This window comes from Spea bombifrons, chromosome 2, assembly GCF_027358695.1.
Source record: "Spea bombifrons isolate aSpeBom1 chromosome 2, aSpeBom1.2.pri, whole genome shotgun sequence".
Lineage (NCBI taxonomy): Eukaryota > Metazoa > Chordata > Amphibia > Anura > Pelobatidae > Spea > Spea bombifrons.
In genome coordinates, this window is record NC_071088.1 from 128,869,507 (window position 1) to 128,890,145 (window position 20,639).

The 20,639-nt window shown below is 38.6% G+C and overlaps 1 protein-coding gene across 2 annotated transcripts in view; it reads left to right on the forward strand.

Annotated features, from left to right (window-relative positions):
• CWF19L2 (CWF19 like cell cycle control factor 2) overlaps positions 1-8,609 on the forward strand; it is a 60,268-nt gene extending 51,659 nt beyond the window's left edge. For both annotated transcript variants that reach the window (XM_053456470.1, XM_053456469.1), the window contains exons 15-19: positions 1,484-1,600; positions 4,739-4,894; positions 6,115-6,195; positions 7,878-7,979; positions 8,438-8,609. In XM_053456470.1, coding sequence (XP_053312445.1) covers positions 1,484-1,600; positions 4,739-4,894; positions 6,115-6,195; positions 7,878-7,979; positions 8,438-8,572 — 591 coding nt within the window. In that variant the 3' untranslated portion in view covers positions 8,573-8,609. The remainder of the gene's footprint in view (positions 1-1,483; positions 1,601-4,738; positions 4,895-6,114; positions 6,196-7,877; positions 7,980-8,437) is intronic.
• The last annotated feature ends 12,030 nt before the right edge of the window (positions 8,610-20,639 follow it).

Below are 20,639 nucleotides of genomic sequence, written 5' to 3' on the forward strand. Positions count from 1 at the left end.
GACATATCCCCCCAGGTTTTCAAAACTACTGTGAGATCTGTTATTGAGAGGTAATTTGGTTCAAATGGTTTTACAGCTTTTCACTAAGAAATGAAAGGGTATGAAGAGACCGACCGCACATCTAGCGACAGCTACTACAGTTCTGTTTCATCAGATTACGGCAAGATTGGTTTGTAGCTCGCAGCCGCGAGATGAATCAGGTTAGCATGAAATTGCTGTCCTGATGCAATTCGGCTCCAGTAGTCATGCCAGTATGTGGCACTGGGCCATGGCTGCCATGTTCTAGAACTGACATTGTGTTTCTGAAGAAAGGCTTTGTACGTTAATAGATGTTGTAACAGCATGTTGTGATAACTAATCCTATTTCCCTTAGTGCAAGGTAGATGTCTGGGACTCTTCTGCTTGAAGATTTTCTGTTGCACACAAACTCCAGGTTCTGATTCAGTGTTTTCAGAACTATAGAAACATGTTGATCTTTGAAATATACGGATATGTTTCTTTCCAAAATTTGGTAGTGTTTATTTTATGTGTAGTTTGAAAAATCAAAAAGCGTAAAAGAAAACATGAACATTCATAAACCATGTTTAAGAACAACTTAAAGATGACATCATTGACAAGATACTTCAATTAAGTATTGACTTATCTTGTCAGTGATGTCATCTTTATTATCTTATATCATAGTTGTGTGATTGTTATTAAATACAATAGTGTCTACATACTGTAGAGCAAGCTATGTTTGCCTTACGTGTGCATGTGAAAGCCCCTCTTTTAAGTACCTGAAGAAGACTTGACACATCTGATGTCGGCTTTTACACTGGGCCAACCACATCTACATCTTACTCAGAGTATTTATTGTTCTGGATAAAAGTTATTTTGCTTTTCCCATCTGCCACTGCTTAGTTATATCTGTCTTTTATATCATATCAATATGTTTTATCTCCAAGATAGAACTTCTAGGCTATTGTATTCCAACACGCTGATTAAATATTTGACAGCATTTTGTGCTCTTAAGGGCGTGATGTTCTTATCATCCATGATCCTTGGTCCCTTGAAGTCGCACCTCCGTGTGTAGATTGTATAACACCTCAGAATTGTGTTCAGCTTCAAATAATTATCTGTCCCTCTCTGCTGATGCTGTTGACAGATGGACACCACAAAGTTCTTATTATAGCACCTAAATGAAGCTCCATTGTGTTTTGTGCATTGTTGTCTTCCATATGACCGTCCATCTTGTCGCTTCAAACTATTGTTTAGTGTGACACAGCTCTTCTTCAATTCTACATTCATCAAGATTGTTCCGTGTTCATCAAGTCGTCCTGACAAATATGATGTGTGTGTGTATATATGTCCCTCTCTCTCTGATACTATGCACAGATTAGAGCACACTGTCCTTTGCTTAAAGGGAAAAGTAAATCTTATTGTGGGCTATGATTTTGCAAAGCATAATGTGTTTATTTATGTAATCTTTGGTATCTCTCCGTAGGTATATTTGTGTCTTCCCAATCATGTCTCGCTCACAGAGGGCCATTGCTTGATTGTCCCCTGCCAGCATTACACCGCTACCACTTTGCTGGACGAAGACATATGGAACGAAATTCAGGTTTGACATTTCCCTTTATCATACTTTTATTGCAAATCTGTTCGTATCTATCCATTCCGGTTGTACTTTTCTACTGTTTATATTAAATTCCTTCGTTGGATGCATTTCTAAAAAAAAAAAAGTCCTTTCAGAATAATGCGTTAGTAAAGGAAGGACATTGTGCTATATAGACACTTAAGAGTATTTCAAATGCTAATATTTTAACTCTTTAAAATTTACTCTGCTATACATCATTGGCAACCCCCCATATGCATTTAACAGCATCTCCTGTGTACAGCGGTAAATTTATTGGGTTGTTTGGGGACTAAAAGAGCACATTTGGGACATGTGCTTTTCAGTTTTTCAAAGAGGAATTTTGACATCTGACTATCCTGTCCCCATGACTTATTTGGAACGTCTTGGAAGCCGGACAATTCAATTAACCCCATCAAGCCATATATTTTTGAAAACTAGAAACCTCAAATAAATTGCTAGTATTTTAACTCTTTCCATGCACTAATTCTAACACCAACCAAAGTATTTTTTTGTGTACAACCCCCCCCCACACACATTGCTCCCTTCAATTAAATTGTCTTATTAGAAACCTATATTTCTAGGGAACCCAGAGCATCTGATTCTTTACTGGTTATCAGGGAGACTGGTGATATGCAGAGCTATTTGAGTTACTTTAAAGCATTGCTCCCTGTGTTTGCGAACCATGTTCTCTGCACCTATTTCTCATTCTAATAATTTTCCAAAAGGGCAAGCAGACCTCAAAAGGTTTGTAACAAAGTGGCTGTGCAACCATTCATAGTTCAGTGTCATAACCACTTGTGATACTTTGATATAATAGCAGGTAAATTACAGTTGTTCGCAGGCTCATCTTCATCGCAGTTCATATCCCTTTCTGAAACTAAAACTTCTGTGCAGATCGTATATGTACTGCTATAATAAAAATAATAAAATATATACACTATATCAGTGGTTCTTAACCTTCCTAATGCCGCGACCCTTTAATACAGTTCCTCATGTTGTGGGGACCCCCAACCATAAAATTATGTAATCATATATTGTGAAATATGTGTTTTCCGATGGTCTTTGGCGACCCTTGTCCCAAAGGGGTCGCAACCCACAGGTTGAGAACCGCTGCACTATATGGAAATATATATGTATACAAAAGTATTGGGACACCTGACCATTACACCAACAGGGATGTTTGACATTGCTTCCAGAGACAGTTTGGAACTCTGTACTGAGTGACGCTACAGAGAACAGGCACTTTTCACTCTCTTCAGTACTCTAATGCTTTGTGGCTGAGCTGCTGTTATTCCCAGGCGCTTCCACTTCACAATAGTAGCGGTGGACATGGGCAGAGCACAAATGTCACAAACTGACTGGGGCAAAGATGGAATCCTATGACCGTGCCGCCTATAGAGTCACTGAGCTCTTCCGTACGACCCGTTCTACTGCCAATGTTTGTCTATGGAGATCAGCTTGATTTTATATACCTGTTGGCAATAGGTGTGGCTGAAACATCTAAACTAAATAATTAATTATGAGGGATGTCCATATACTTATGTCCATACAATGTATATCCATGAATACACACACACACACACACACACCCCAAACACATACATACAGGCTTGGAAACGTATTCAAACTCCATTTTCTCATATTATTAAATTGCGAATTGTACCCTGAAATTAAACAAAAACTGAAACTTAATTATTGCACAGTGCTATGGGTTTATTTTGGAATTATGTTACTCGTGTAAGTATTCAGCTCCTAGTTTGCAAAAATGAAAGGAATTGCTCTGAGGACACTGTTACCTTACTAAATTATAATTTCAGGATTTTAATATGTAGTCATACCGAACGTCAGTATACTATTTGTAATTAATACGTAAGGGCTGTGCAAAGCGCTGATGTAGCTTTACCTTGCGTGCATGTATGTGTAGAGTACACGTGATAAGTACATCTTAATTAGACACGGCAGACCATCCATGGAAATGTAAAACAGGAGAGTCCCCTGAGCAGCCATAAGACGAGTCCCAACTCATTCAGCAGGATAAAACCACCGAACTCTGACAGTGAACTCTCCAGTAGGGAAATGTGACAGTATGCGTGATGGAAGAATGGACGCTTCGTATGAAGATGCATCGTCACTCTAGAGACTTGCGATTTTATCTGAGAATATTTTACTCTGAAGCTGGAAGGCTTGAGGAAAGTTTGAACGTATCGTGATGGCTTTTTGGTGAATTTTGGTGTTCGTGTTGGGTGGAAGAGTGTTTGAGACAAACCTTTATACTGATCAGTAAGATCAGTAACATTTGCTCTTGTTGTCGTTCAGACATTTTCTATGCTTTGCGGTATTTTAAGTCCTGAGTCCACTTGAGGCAGCTCACTGAAGCAGATGCTTGTCTAATAATGGACAGAAAAAAAACAGAATTTCATGGGGAATAAGAGCCATACAACCTTTCTACTCTGCCCATTTTTTCCTGCTGTAAAAACCTCAAACCTTTATATTTGGTCCGTGGTCTTGTGTTATTCCGGAGAGCCTTACGCCTGTCCCAGGCACTATCCTTCACGTCTTAAGCTTCCTGGACAATTCTACCTCTTTCCGAAGGCACCAGACCTGAAACTTTGTGACTTCACCCTGCGACTCCATGGATGAGGGCTGCTGCTGCTGCATAGTCGGAGGGGATCAAGCTTTCAAACTCTCTATGCTTGTGGTCGGACTATTTAGTGGCTGTGTGAATCATCAGCATTGGTCTAATTCCCAGGATTTTTTTAGTCCAAGATATTTCTGGACACAAATTGGTTTTCAGCTCCCATCACAGCAGCTCAAGGATATCTCATGTTTGTATGTTATCCCTGTAATCCTAAATTACATCAAGCTAAAGTAAAGCTGGATAATTGGAGGTTAGAATGTAGGTAGGCGGCACTCAGAAAATAATAATCAATTTTAATCAACCAGTCAATGGGTCCAATTTAAGCGCATTCTCTTAAACGCATGCCATGTTTTGCTAGCGGTGTCTGGCTAAGGAGAGCCATGAAGTTTCCCCTAATATTTATTTGAGTATTTAGTCAGCACAGCTTAGCCTGGGGTCTTGCTAGGCTCATGTAAGATCTGTATTTTGTTTTTCTTTCTTTCTAGATGTTCCGCAAAGCCTTGGTCAAAATGTTTGAAGCCAGAGATTTAGACTGTGTCTTCCTTGAGTCCAACATAAGTATGAAGAAGCGTTTCCATTTGGTCTATGAATGCATCCCTCTTCCTAAAGAAGTGGGTGACATGGCACCTATATATTTTAAGGTATGAGCATGTGAAATAGCCATCAGTTTTATTCTGTGATCTGTCGGTGGCATTCTCTGTTTTACTACTTTTTTTTTTAGGAGTACTATAAATACGTGCATATATATAATATTTTATATACACTTATGTCATTGTCCAGATCGTTGTATAAAATGCTCCCCACCGTTACATATTGTGCATGCAGTTCACTAGTTTGGGTGCCAAAGTTTAGTTTAACGTGGATGTCATTTTAAATTAACTTTGTAATCCACCATTAACCGTTTAAATGTTCAGCCTTCGCACTGTCCCTTTGGCTCCATGACCGTCGCTGCCGCAGACGTCGTATCAGAGGAAGCTCTTTTGGGGAGCTCTGGTGTATTGGGGGGGCACGGGGGAAGCTTGCCCACAGCCCCATTAGATATAAAGACGGCCCTAGCGACAACCTTCACAACATCAAAAGACCTTCCTTATATAGCGGATTCCGGGGTAAAATTGTAACTGAAGTCCTATAACGCGCAGGGTAAAGATCAGCTTGTTTCAATCAGGCAACAATTCTCTGTACAGAAGTATTTCCTGCGGGCCAACTAAAATCTCATTATCAAAGATTTATGGATGGATATTGCGGCTATAAATCATGTCTTAACATATTCAGCGGTTAACCTGAAATACATTGCAAATGCAACCCTGCTGAGTGACAGGGAGTGTTAGACAATCTCTTTTATTTATATGTTTGAATCTCTTTTCCGTCTTAGTAAGTAAAACCGGTTATTCCTCTCAACGCGGTGATTAGGTTTTGTTTATTTCCCAAAACTGCCACATTATTCCACAAAGAGAAACACTCATACCTTTTTCTATCGAAAACCTAAAATTTCTCTTAAGGCTGCTGTTCCACCTACACTGCTGCATATAATGCGATTACAATTGCTTTTAAATGCCCAGATTGGGGCTGAATTATTTAATTGGATTGGATTGGATTCCACCCCTGAATTTCTCCGGGACTGCATGATGCTTGGCAATGATGGTGTTGCTAGGAAGAGAAGTCCCATGGATAGACGCAATTAAATTATTTATGTAAAGTAAATCCAATTTTTAATCACCTGGGTGTCATGGAAGAACCTGGAGGGCTACATCGGGCTTAAAGGACACTAATTGACAGCGGAGGATAACCCAACAGACAAGTTGGACGTGTTCATAAAACGGAAATGTCAGGTATATTGACGCATTTTCTTTACATATTACAGAAAGCCATCATGGAGAGTGATGAGGAGTGGTCCATGAATAAAAAGCTCATAGACCTGTCTTCAAAGGACATTAGAAAATCTGTAAGTAGCGTGAAGTGGAAGCTCCATCGGATGTTGGGCTGCACTTGCTGCCATAATGACTATTAGTAGTCATTTTGTCTCAACGAGTTCTGTACCTATTGATGTATTTCATCCATGCATCGTTTTTGCTTCATTACCTGTAGATTATTAAAAAAAAAAAAAAAAATTCTTGGAAACCATGCGCACGGTAAGAAGATGCTACGTTCCGCTATTCCGAATGACGGTCATGTTTGAGACATTTGCCTCTATTTAGTAAATTGCAAGTTCTTGGCAGTTGGCTACAAACGAGTTGAAACTTGGTTCCGATTTGCCAAACTCACGTTGAATTCCATGAGGTTTCAGGGCAGATAGCGTTCTGTATGTATACAGTAATGGAGTTTTAGGTGCTCTTTATTTCATTTCGTTCCAATTAGCTTCCTTTATTTGTAGGCCTCTAGGCGGCTGTTGTAGCCAGCTGTATGATATTTTAGGAGACATTTCATGCCGAAACACCCCATGGAGCTGTGACTTCCGTCACATTATCATAATGTCCTTTCCTCCATAACCCCTTTGAGTCTGTGTCAGTGTCAAGGCAGTATGGTAAGAAGTTTGCGTGTTTCCTAGCTAGAGCACGTCTACATGATTAATATGCAGCTGAAATATATGTGAAAACAGGAATTGTTTGAAAACTAAAAAAATATTTGTAAAAATGTGTAATACAAAAATGAACAGAGTTCCCCATTGAATCAAGGGTTTTGGTATATTTTTAAATATTTTTCCAAACTAATCAACTGATGAATGGTATCTCTAGCATATGCCGTGTGCCTTGTGAAAAACTGTCTTCATCATAGCCACCATCTGAAGCTGCCATGAGACAAACTATTAAATAGGAAAAATGTGTAAATCAAGATAAAGATAATTATCTTTTATTCATATAGTCCCTACTGTACTTTAAATATTACATTATTGTGTATTGATCCCATCGTAAACAGACAAAGGGCACGGTGGGACTTAAAATGTAAATATAATATTATTATTATTATTATTATTATTATTATTATTTATTTTACGTCCACTCACTACATGTGGTTGTGGATATTTCTGTCCATATCAAGAAAGCTTTGGAAACCCATTTTCATTGGATTTTTATAATATTTAAACATTATTCTACATATCACATTGCATGCAATACTTTTTTATGCTGGAATTTAAGATGAACGCAATCTCCTGCTTCTCTTACTGTACCAGGCCCATTTTCAAGGTAGATTAATATGTATTTCCCTAATGTTATCCCTCATCTACATTAATAAAAATTTTTTATGTGTAATTAAATGTTCGGTTGCGGAAGTTAATGCACATTTTTGGTTGAGCAAAAGTCTCCGAACCCTTTAAGTGCCAGAGCAGTGACCGGTTAAGTCTGTGCTTCTCTGATTTGGATTTGGGTATAGGATTTGGGTATGTTGTAGTTCAGTTTCAATTACTTAACTCAAAATATTGCATAAGTACATCTGGAATTGGAGATATTTCAAAACCAATTTTAGTTCATATATTGGGGATCTGTTTAAAGGGGTACTTGCTAAACTAAAACTAACAATTGGGTACTCTGGATGAAGGAATACATATTGTTTATTAGAGAAACTGCGTATGGTACTTGAAAGATGAAGTCATTTATCTTAAAATCTAATTGTGTTTTATTTGTCTAGGTTCCGAAAGGGTTGCCATATTTTTCGGTGGACTTTGGGCTCCAAGGTGGCTTTGCTCACGTCGTTGAGAATGAACACAAATTCCCACATTACTTCGGCAAGGTATGACATTGTCCTCATATCATGAAATGTAGGCATAAAGGGATCTATTCACTAAAGGGACAGTTGGCCGGAGAGTTGTCTTTCTGCTCCTTGGCTTTATTATATCGTATGGAGGGCCAACCGCAGCAAGGTTCTGTTGTAGGGAGAGCTTGGCTGGCCTTGTATAATATATAGTTAAACCGGTGAAAGTTCTCCAGTTTCCTCAACCCTTGAATTAGGCATTAAGCAAGGCCAGCCCAGTCCTTATTGTTGGTGAAGCTTCCATTGCGTTTCTTAATTAATTAGAGAGTTAAAACCGCAATTAAGTTGCAACCCTCCCTTTAGTGAATAAACCCCTAAGTGGAATATTTAAGCATGATCTATAATTTACTATTAGGCATTCACTTTTAATCAGGTGTTTTTGTATTCTTTTACTATTTGTCGCACCAATGTTGGTATTCTTTTATTTTTATGAACAGGAAATTATTGGTGGGATGTTGGACCTGGAGCCAAGGGTATGGAGAAAAGCCCTCCGGGAAAACTTTGAGGATCAGAGGAAAAAAGTTTTACAGTTTGCCCAGTGGTGGAAACCCTTTGACTTCAATAAAAATTAGTATTTTATTTCCATACTTTTTTTAACACAAAATGGTGGCGTGCCTCTGGTACATTCTAGAGCACAGGACTGCGAGATGCTGCCTCCTTGACCCTGGTGAAGGTGAAGTGGATGCTGTGGGTCGAGTAATATTCAAAGCGTTGGTGATATACAGTTGGAAGAGGAAAGGGCCAGCAAGGAGTATCTGGGAATACGATACACCAGTTACGCTCCGGTTTCATAGGGCTTGTTGTGTTGTTGATCAGATAACTGTGGTCCCTGTACATGATTGTATTCCAAAACACAGAAATGTAACTTCTACCTTTTTTAATAAAACGTCTTTCTTAAAAAAAAGAATAAAATAAAAAAAATATACATATCTATATAGATATATATATAAATATTTTATTGTGTTCGCTAGTTTGATAAGAAGCTGTTTCGCGGGTGCCATGGTTACAGCTTTCAGTATAACAAAAATAATGTATTAAAACGTCCTAAAGCTTGTGCTTTATATTGCGCAATCAGTGGAATGGGTTTGGTGATTTTTAATAGTAAAAAGGGACTGTTTTACCCTAGTAAAGCAGGGGTTTGTGTAAAAAAATAAAAAAAATAAAATAACATTGATGCGCTTCTTGTGCTCACATGATCTACCCTTTTCCTCCTCCAAATCTTCAACCAATTCACAACTGTGCAGACCCTGAAAACAATAAGCGAAGATGGTTACTCCCGGGGCTATTTACATGCTGGTATTATAAGTTTTTTTTTTAAAATAAACTATTTTGGGCTGTGATAGCTAAAATGGTCCTTTCCCCGAGTAATTTCATAATTACATTCCTTTCATATGGGTTTCACCACTGCAGATTGACACAATTCTGCCTGACAGAAGCACTAAAGACAATTAGGGAAAAACAGTAATTGTTGGCTGAAGAAAATTAATTTAGAATAAAAAATACAAGCGACCTGCATAAAATTCTTACATTTTTGCATAAAGCGGTGGGAAATTGTAAATATTTTTTTATTTTGAAATCTCTTCCAGTAATTTTAGTATTTTGAACTTAGATACAATTCTTAATTAGGACGTCGCCAAGCAGCATTACTTTTTAGCTACCAAACGTTGCCAAGTAACACATTCCAAGTATTTATTTTTAATGTCTGTCCCATGCAGCAAACTGTGGGAAAATGGATCAGAGCTGGTTATTAGAGTCATAAATATGTTATGAGAATATTAAGTAGTGGTAAAAAAGGGAATTTGTGAATAAATAAATACCTTATGGATTTCTCACTATTTTTTCATATTTTTTGGAAATAGGCCATGACTGTTAAATCGAAAAATATAATCAAATATATTTGCATATTATGTACTCGGAGGTTATATGAAGAACATCATTATTTTGTATTATGCATGTAATCATTACTGGCGCTTAACGAGAGTTGAGATGTCTTCTTCTGGAAGAAGGACTGAGCTTGTCCTGTAAAATGCACAGTTCATTCTGGTACCCATGTGCGGGTGTCGAGAGAACAAGCCTGTTTAGAGGCCAGAAATGGAGACCAAGGTAAAGAACACAAGACACTATTGTAAATTGCGCAAATAATACCCCCCCCCCCCGAGTACGGTGATTTATTGTGAATGTAACTGTATATTTGGTGGCAGATATAGCCATCTAGGTGAACGGTGTCTTCAGAGATATTGCCCTACATTTGCTTGCCTGCTAACATAGGAAGGAGCTTCATAGCAGAACCCCAGACTTTCCCTGAAAGGGAGCGGAAGTCTTGTCAATACAGAGCGCTGCCTTGTGTTGTGTCAGCGATTGACGCTGAGGGCAGGGTTATGATGTCATACCCCAGTACTCGGTACTCACGCCGCACACAGCACGTGGGAGCGCTGAAGCAGAGGTCTATAGGGACGTGCTGTATATATGAATGCTGCGAACAAGGGCATGGGGCAGGATGAGCCGGTGTATTCATACCACCAAAATTTGATGAATCATATAAGCCAAACTTCAACTTACTAACGTGCAGCTGCACTGGAAAACTTGGGTTTTCAGGGATCAGCTCCTATAAATAGTGGCTGGTATCGTTATTGCCGACACAGTTTGTCTATAGTACACATCCCATTTTTTTTGCCTTACTGTACTATCTAATCATTTTTCTGTGTTAATAAACCTTGCTGTATTAAGACATTTTAGAAACACATTACCAAACAATCCTTGAATACGCGATGGTCCTGATAGCGGGCCGCCTTATGTGAAAACATGTTTACTGACTCGATGAAAAAACAGCTTGTTGATTTCAGTAGCAGATGCTACATGGTAACATGATATTTAAAGGTTTATTCCCAGAACTAGGCTGTCATAAATGGCAAATATGATGAAATGACCTCCAACTACTCTACAAGATCATCATTTTTGTCTTTCTAGTAAAATGGCAATTAAGATTGTGTAATACAAAATGTTTGTGGCTGTTGGATGGTTAAAATTGTCACAAACAAACGCACATCACATTGTTAGGTATGTTGTCATATATCCCTCGTCTTATATTCAAAGTCGTCTTATAGTCAAACCTTTATTTGAGGTCTGATTATAAGACTAAGATCCAGATGCGCCGCAGGGGACCTAGCTCCTTCTCCCTGGCAGCCTGTGAACGTTTGTGGGATGCGCGCAGGCAACCTCTGTTGCTGCCGGCTGGTACTTCTGCCGGGGGTTCTATGACGGAACGCCGGCGTGGCATGACCTTCTGGGAGTCAGTCGTAGAAGCCCCGGCCGAAGTACCGGCCAGCAGCAGCGGAGGTTGTCTGCGTGCATTACACAGACCTCCGCTGGCTGCCCCCGCTAGACACCAAGCAGTCGGGGGACAAGTCTATGGATGCACTGGTAAGTCGGGGGCGGGGGGTGTATAATGTTTTTCTGGAGGCACAGTGGCATATAGGGGGTTAAAAGGCATATCAGAGAGGCAGAGTGGCAAATAGGGGGTTAAAAGGCATGTCAGGGAGACAGAGTGGCATATAGGGGGTATAAGGCATTTCTGGGGGGCAGATGTGCATAACAGGGCAAAGTGGCAAATAAAAGAAAATGAAAACCAAAACAACCATTTTTCTCAATCATAGTTTTTATTAAATATGAAAAGTTTACATGAGAATTAATATTTGCAAGTAAAACTTTTCTTATAGGGTAGTCTTATATTCAGGCTTTTTTAACTAATATTCAGGTTTTCGTGGGGTGGTCTTATAATCAAATAAGCAAATACGGTAATTACATATTCTATATGGGATGAGCATGCTTGGGGGGGCTTTCTAGTGTTAGCTGACATCCAAGGGGCAGGGCTATCTGCATGTAGTGGAGGGGCTAGCCCCAGAAGTGGTAGGAAACAGGCAAAAGCGTGCGCGAGAATGAGCGTGACCAAATACTACTTCCTTACACAGGAACCTAACACGGCAGGTAACATTTAAAATTACTGCAGATCCCCCTTGGCCTGCAAATTTGGAATCGAAAATGCTTTTAGGCTTTTGTGGCAGGAATCCTACTTCTGCCTCCAAATCCAATACCCAGAAGCAGTGCAAAGTATGTGCTTGCGCAAACAATGCTCCAAGTTACTGCAGGCAAGACATTGGGCTAGCAAAACAAAAGGAAAAATGTAGTACTTTGAATAGGCGTATAATTTGCACAAAAAATCTAAAAATGCTTTTTTCTGTTATTCATAGACAATGCGTGCAAAAATAGTATTAAAAAGGCCCATCTGTTCTTGGGAAAAACATATCATTTTGGTAAAAGTTATTTTTATAAGAAAAGGGAATTGTGGTTGAAGATGGCAACAGATCCCTGGTCACTTTATTTAGCTATCGTGGCAAATCTTGATCATAAAAGGGTTATTTATGCTTCAATTCAGGGAACTCCTGATACCAAGCCAAGGCCAGGTGGACCAAGAAAGATTTCAGCCACAACTGCCAGAAGAATTGTTCCGGATACAAAGAAAACTCCGCTCTGGATAAAGACAGTATGGTTGGTTCAAGAAGCACATTCCGATACTGGAACGAAAATGAGCTGCATCGTTGAGTTAACAGAAAGAAGCCAACGCAACAAAAAAGCCCGATATAATATGCACCGAAAACACTTTGAGACACCTCTCAGATTCTGGCACACTGTAATTTGGAGCGAGGAGACCAAAATAAAGCTTTATGGTCACAACCACAAGCCTATAGCCAAAAGAATACCATCCCCACTGTGAAGCATGGTGGTGGCTAACTGATGTTTTTTTGGGGGGGTGACTGTAACATGCTGCATTCATCTTGCCGTCGATGTCCACAAAATACTGGCAGACAATTTGCATTCTTTCGCACCTAAGCAGCGTATGGGACTCTCTTGGACTTTCCAGCACGACAATGGCCTAAAGCACAAGGAACCCAAGTTGCCCCTCCAGTGGTTACAGCAGAAAAAGGTGAAGGTTCTGGAGTGACCATCACCGTCTCCTGACCTTAATATCATCGAGCCACTCTGGAGAGATATCACGCGTGTTGTTCATGCAAGACAACCAAAGATTTTGCGTGACCTGGAGGCATTTTGCCATGACGAATGGGCAGCGATTCCACCTGCTAGATTTTGGCTCTCGTAGACAACTAATTACAAAAGACTGCTCGCTGTCATTGATGCTAAAGGTAGCAATACACAGATTAAGAACTGAGGGTATGCAGACTTTTGAACGGGGGTCAATTCATTTTTTTTTGTTGCCATGTTTTGTTTTATGATTGTCCCATTCTGTTATACCCTTCAGTTGAATATGAACCCCTTAATAAATAAAAGAAACATGGTTTGCCTGCTCACTTGGTGCATATATTATCAATTCTCCAAGAGTGTGCAAACTTTTGATCACAACTGTATAGCATTCACTCATAAAGGGCTCCGTTGCAACCCATGAAGGATTTTTTCCACTGAAAACTAAGATATATTTAGATTTAGATGACCATATTTCTTTAAACAGATCTGAGCAGCCCCGAGCTAAATAGAAACCATACTCCATTCTATGTTGGTATTGTATTGAGTTCAGAACCTCAGGCCATTGTTTATCCTCCAGTTCCTTGCAATACAGATTCATTTACTTTTCAGAATTCTATTACAAGAGGGAAAGTCTATGTGAAACAAAAACATCTGTGACAAGAGAGAAAGTTTGAACAGAAATATGATGTCTAAAAATTTACATAATTGAAACTTAAGATCTTCAAAGTTCCACCAGATGTGAAACATAGAACCACCAGGTGAGGGGTATCTCCAGCAGCAGTCCAAGTGAGACCTTTTCATTTTATAACATCTAATAGAAACCAGATGCTTTAGGGTGGTAATTGTGTAATAAAGTTAAAATAAATTTATGGAATATATATTTTATTTGAGTATTAGAGTACCCTGCCCCCATTCTTCCGGAGAAACCAGTTATTCAAATCATTTCCCCGTTTCAACCGATGGTCATCTTTCTCATCGATAACGAATCCTTGCTGCAGTTCCTGATGTCTGCTAATCTGTCCAGGTTTTTGTGTATATTAAAAAATAATAATCTATACCGTTATTATCTACTATTTCTTTGCAATTTTGTATTTGAGAATTTGAATGCGAGGGAAAAGTATAGATTCACAATAAAGTTGGGAAATTCCTTTATCTTGCCAATCATTTAACTTAATATCCTTTATATTATATTGTAAGTTTTTAAGAGGGGAAGCTGTGATTAACTCATCTAGTACATTAAACTTCCTTTTTATATATATATATATATATATATATATATATATATATATATATATATATATATAGTTGTTAAAGTATCATGTATTATTGACATGGTTTTTATAGTCTTTTATAGTTGTTGGCCCAAAATAGTAAGAAAAAAGTTCAATTTCTAACCAGGAAGGGAAGTTTTGATTAAATTTATCCCAGGCCAGAAAGTGTGTAATCATGGAAGCTTGACGGCGGGTAAGAATATCCGGAAATAAGACTCCTTCTTTTATTGTTCTTTTTTTCAGTATATTTTGGGAAATTCTTTTTATTTTGCAAAAATGTAATCTTACTATTGTTCTGTAAAGCTGCCGCAGGATATTTATATGTACTCTGAGTGGAATTGTTCTAAAAGATATAGAATTTAAGGAATCACATAGGCCAGGGGCGTCCAACATGCGGCCCGCGGGCCAAATGCGGCCCGCGAGACCTCGAGGTGCGGCCCGCGTAAGATCGGCAGCCAGGGCAACCGATCTTACGCGAGCCGCACCTCAAGCCCTGCTACTTACTTGTGGGAGGGTCTTCTGGACTGCACACAGAGGAAGCGGAGTTCACGTGACATCCTACTTCCTCTGTGCTTTAGCAGAGAAGGCAGAGGGAGGCCGCGCCCCCTGCTGAAGTCTGTGAGCGGCATCGAGGAGCTGCAGTACAGGTAAGGGGGTGGGGAGGGTGTTTGAATGAGTGTGTGTGATTGAGGGAATGAATCTGTGAATGAATGATTATATGAATAAATGAGTGTGTGTGTGTGTGTGTGTGTGTGTGATAGCATGGATGTGTAAGTGCTGGAACCTAGGCATGATGGGACTGTGATTGCTGTTAGCAATCACACTCCTATCATGCCAAGTCAGCCAGTACATGCTGAAACCTGGCCAGCTGCCCCCCTTGTGTATTGATGCTGCCAGCAGTATGGGGTCTGCACTTACAGCCACCCTGTACCAGCATGTACTGGCTGACTTGGCATGATAGGAGTGTGATTGCTAACAGCAATCACAGTCCCATAATGCCTAGGTTCCAGCATTTACTGAATGGATGTGTAAGTGCTGGAACCTAGGCATGATGGGACTGTGACTACTGTTAGCAATCACACTCCTATCATGACAAGTCAGCCAGTACATGCTGAAACCTAGCTAGCTGCCCCCCTTGTGTAGTGATGCTGCCAGCAGTATGGGGTCTGCACATCACTTACAGCCACCCTGTACCAGCATGTACTGGCTGACTTGGTATGATAGGAGTGTGATTGCTAACAGCAATCACAGCGAGCACAGTCCCATCATGCCTAGGTACCAGCATTTACTGGTTGCCTGGGTTGTCAGCATTTACTGGTTGCCAAGTCATATTGCTAATTTTGTCCAGTTGTGTGTTACCTACTTTTATTAAAAATGTGAGTTTTTATTATTTTTAAAGGTGGGGGTATTTTCGGTTTTGGCTAAGTGAACCCTGAATGTTTTGGTCCAGAATTTTCATTTTAGTTCATCCCTAGAATAAATCTAGGGAATCCTGAATTTGCAGTCACAAAACTTTCTAGGCCCAGAAATCAGTGAGCGGAAGAGTAAAGGTTTTGTGTCATTTTACTTTATTTTAATCTGCATATTTTATTAAAGGCCATATTTTTTGTCACAGTGAAAAATGAGTGCGGCCCTCGCTCGTATACAATTCTGATGAAGTGGCCCAGTGCAGAAAAAACTTGGACACCCCTGACATAGGCATTTATCACATTTATACATCCAAGCCAGGATATATCAGAGCCTTTCCAAGCAATCAGATGTTTTTCAATACCTTTAAGTAGGTATAGATAATTAAACGTAATCATATTTTTCATATCAGATATGATTATACCAGCAAATATTTTCCCCCAACTTCATCATAAGTAGAACCAATTTGTGCTTTATTAAGGCTTATTTTATAATTGGAATACTTGCTGTATGACGTTTAATACAGTTGGATTTGACTGGTGTGGATTTATGTTAAAGATAGGAAAACATCATCAGAATAAAGAGTAATTTTTAAGATTTGGGGGCCCATGCATACTCCATTAATGTCCAAGAGTTGCCCAATCATTTCAGCTAGTGGTTCTATAGTCAAGATATATGGCAGCAGCGGACATCCCTGTAGGGGGCCAACTACCTTTGTGTGGGATTTCAGTATAGTAGCATTATTATTATTGTCTCTAAATAAACCCACAATGCCAAAGTTATCTAAAACCCCATCTATAAACTTCGAGCTCGCTCTGTTTTCAGCATCTAATGCCCAAATACCATAAAGTGAAATATCTTACGGGCATTGCCTGATGCGTTTGTACCCGGAACAAATTCAGACAGGTCCTCATAGATAATATCTAGAATAATGATCAATTTGTGTTTTTCTGCCAAGATTTTGGGGAAAAAATATGGTCGACTGGGATCCTTACCTGTTTATAAAATAGGAAAGATTGTGGCTTGAAGCGTCTCTTGTTGTAAATACTAATAATACGTGAAATAATCCATTCGAATAAAAAAAAAAAAAAAAAAAAAAAAGGATGGTGAAAGGCAATCTGGACCCGGGGGTTTCCCAACTTTTTAATAGTATTTCTAATCTCAAATTGCGAAATAGATTGACTCGGGATTGTCTTTTATCATCAGATATTTCAGGTAAATTCAGTTTGTGTAAGAAGGCTCTAATATCCTGGGTTGGCGTATCAGCGTCATGCAAATTATACTGAAATTTATACTATACATTTTTCATCTCCCACCTCTAAGCTAACCCTATATATATATATATATATATATATATATATATATATATATAGATAGATAGATATCTATCTATCTATCTATCTATCTATATATCTATCTATATATATATATATATATATATAATCAATTCAAGTCATACCATAACAACTTAACTCTAAAATTTCAGTCACTACTAAGAGAAAACATCAAAATTTCAGTCACTACTAAGAGAAAACTGCGAAAATTAGCGCAATTCCCATATCGAACAGTTATGACAAGTCATGCTGGTATAAATGCATTCATTATTTCCCAAAATTTCAATATAATTAAAAAAAACAGCTTTAGTGACTCTTCCCTTGCTTTTGTTTAATATAATCAAACCCCATAGAGGCATTTTTCCCGAACCTGGCAGGGGTCTGTAAGGTGACATGAGTTGTTATTATGGGATAGTATTAATGTAGTTGGAAGCCTCCATCTGTAGGGTGTTCGGTTGTTTTTAGAATTAGATCTCAAGATCTTCTTCTGTTGTTGCTAAAAATATAATGTTTTTAAAAGGATCTTCTCTTATAGAATATTATTTCTAGCCTCTTGCATGATAGCATTTTATTATATAATGGCTTATAGTCTGTGGAATCTGTCAAACGGACATGGGCCTAAAGCCTGAGATGAAATATATATGTTTCAAGTTGACCGGTCTGAACAGTTTCTGGTATACCTTTAACTCTGATATTTTTCTTCCTATACAATCTACGTCAGGTTTTTATATTCAAGGTTTTGGGGGGTTTTTGGTTTCCGGAGCCCTGTTTATTATTTTATTATTTGAATACTTTTCTAATCTTCCTGTATTTCCAAGTGTAGTTGCTTGAGTAGACTAGCTATCTGAAATCCGGAACATTGGTTTCAAGGTCCATCTTAATGCTCATGTTATTTATTGTTTTATATAGCACCATCCTATTCTGCAGAGCTGTAGAATGGATAAGCAGGGCACAATAAATAGTACATAACATAACAATTCGACTTACAGAAACAAAGGGTCAGGAGAACCCTGCTTAAACAAGCGTAACATGTAAAAGGAGTTAGATATGTAACTTATCGATCGTTTGAGAGATAAATTCTTGTGTTAATGATTGTTGATTATTGCCTTTTTCATCCAGTGAAATTGAGATTTGAATTGCGTTATAATGTTTATAATTTGAAATTAGACATTTCCACTGATCTTGCGTAAAACGTTGTGCCTTTGGGGAGTAAAATGTATTTATTGACTTTTTCTTATCTGAATTGTAGTTTTTCGCCTTATCTTTGTTTTGGGAGCCGTGATGTTATTCCAAATGAAATAGGAACAGATACAGTATGTCAACCGAAACTGAAACAGTTAGCTATTAAATAAGGTTTTGATAGATCCCGTAAACTCCTTTCCTTTTTCTTTCTTTCTTTTTCTCTTTCTCCTTTCTCTTCCTTCCTCCTCCAGCCTCCACCTTTTATGATATCTTGGTGTCTAAGAAAACACTCTCAGCAAGGAATGGGACAAGTTAAGGCTTTCAGTCGCATCTCCAATAATTTGTCTTAACTCCATAGAGTTTAAGAGTCCAGAATTTCATTGATTAGTGATTATATAACCCCAGATTAAAATGACATGATTGAATTGCTTTGCCCTATTAAGACAAATAAACATAATCCCTAGAGTCTGTAAATCAAATAGTCCGATATTAATGGGCTAGCAATGTACATGGTCAAAATGATCATAGATAAAAGATCAGTTGTTATTGTCCAGAATTGATCCAGTATGGTTTAATGTTAAGTTAAATAATAAAATTAATTAAAGTTTACCCAATAACGCAGATAGACACTGTCACGGAGCTGGCTAGTCCGACCGACTGCCTCCGCTGTCTTGTGCTCCATTAGCCTGGGACACCACACTTTCCCCAGTTCCCCAGTCACTAGCCGAGACTCAGTGTAGGGTAAAGCCAAACGAAGACTGATTTATTTCTCACACACAGAGCTGGATATATCCAGCAAAACACACATTTACATAAAACAAGATATTGGGACACAAACAACCCCCTTAATCTGCCTCCCAGAGACAACAGGGGCAGTAACGGGATTAACAATACAATAGGTGGGGGAGACTGATTTATACATTAGACTAAAACAATGGTGGTCACTCCCTGGTGGCAGACCCTGGCTGTCTGCTGGAGATAATCCCCTCAGCCAGTGATGAGATGATACTGCTGGGGGTAGCCACTGAAGTCTTTACAAACCCAGGGCCCATAGTCAATAGGGAGGAGGCTGGCAGTCAGGCTTCTCCAGTGGTCCCAGTGATGGAGGCTTCCGTCACAGACACAATTCCTATAAACATGATTCACACAAAAAAGGGATAAAAAAAAGTTGATAGTTGATGTTTCCTACAAAATTGATCAGAGTCTCCCTGTAAATACTAGGTCACTTAACACCGGAGAGATATCCTGAAAGATATCCTGAGTTTATCAGTATATTAACATCGAAGGGAAGTTATATTTAATTGATTGGTAAGTTTAAGTATAAAAAAGAAGATCTCAACTATTCGTTGCTCTCTCCATCACTCTGCCTGTGAGTGAGCAAACATGCTTATGCGTGTGCATCCGTCACGCCCCCCCCTGTAAATATCAGATTTTAAAATAATGCCCTTTTAAGAAATCTTGTCATCTGAGCATATGCTAAGACTATTAACTATTTAAGTAAATACTGACTTTATTTGTTTCCACTAATAAATTACAATAGGAGTTTATTCTTGGACCACCATAAATATTTCCTGGGTTGTCAGTCTGCAGTAAATTAGAATGTCTTGTAAATACATGTCCTTAAACATTTGGCATTAAAGCAGAGCTTATGTTCACAGCAGATTGACCATAAAACACAAACCCACAGCCATATTTGCTGGCAACAGACACTTGGAAGAGGAATCTGAATTCAGCTTCCATCTGCATTGTCAACAGAATAATGAAGCAAGCCTAATCTTAAACCAGTTATATATTCTAGTTCCTTCTCACCTTTCCTCTATTCTTTCTTGGCTCTCTCCATCGTTTCTTTCCTTCTCACCTTACCGTTCCTCTTTTCTTTCTTGTCCATCTTCCATCTCATCTCATTCATCCTTTCTTTTATATCCTTTTTGAAAATGTTTTTATTACGAGGATAGAGCACAGTCGAGCAGTTTCACAGCAGATCCGCATCATGACATATAAATGAACACATTCAAATAGCTATAACAGCATTATAACAACGTTATTATGAATGGTAGTGCAATAAAACACTTTTGAAACATCGGAATGCAGTTCAATATGATAGCAAGATAAGAAAATCACAGCAGATTAACTATTTCATTATAATAATACAAGAAAAGGGGAAGGCAGATCTTTATCTCCTTCTTTAATCTTGTCCCTCTTCTATCTTTCATCTCCTTTCATTTTTTTTTTTTATCTATTTCTTTTCTATTGTATCCCGCTTGTTTTTCATTTCTTTTTTTTCTCTCTCTTTGGTCTCAAATGAAGATTAACATTTTTTGTGCTTTCAATTATAAAACTATACACCTGGCCATACCCTCAAGAACAAACCTTCAAAGATTGTCCAGGAAAGGCTCTGCAAAATATAG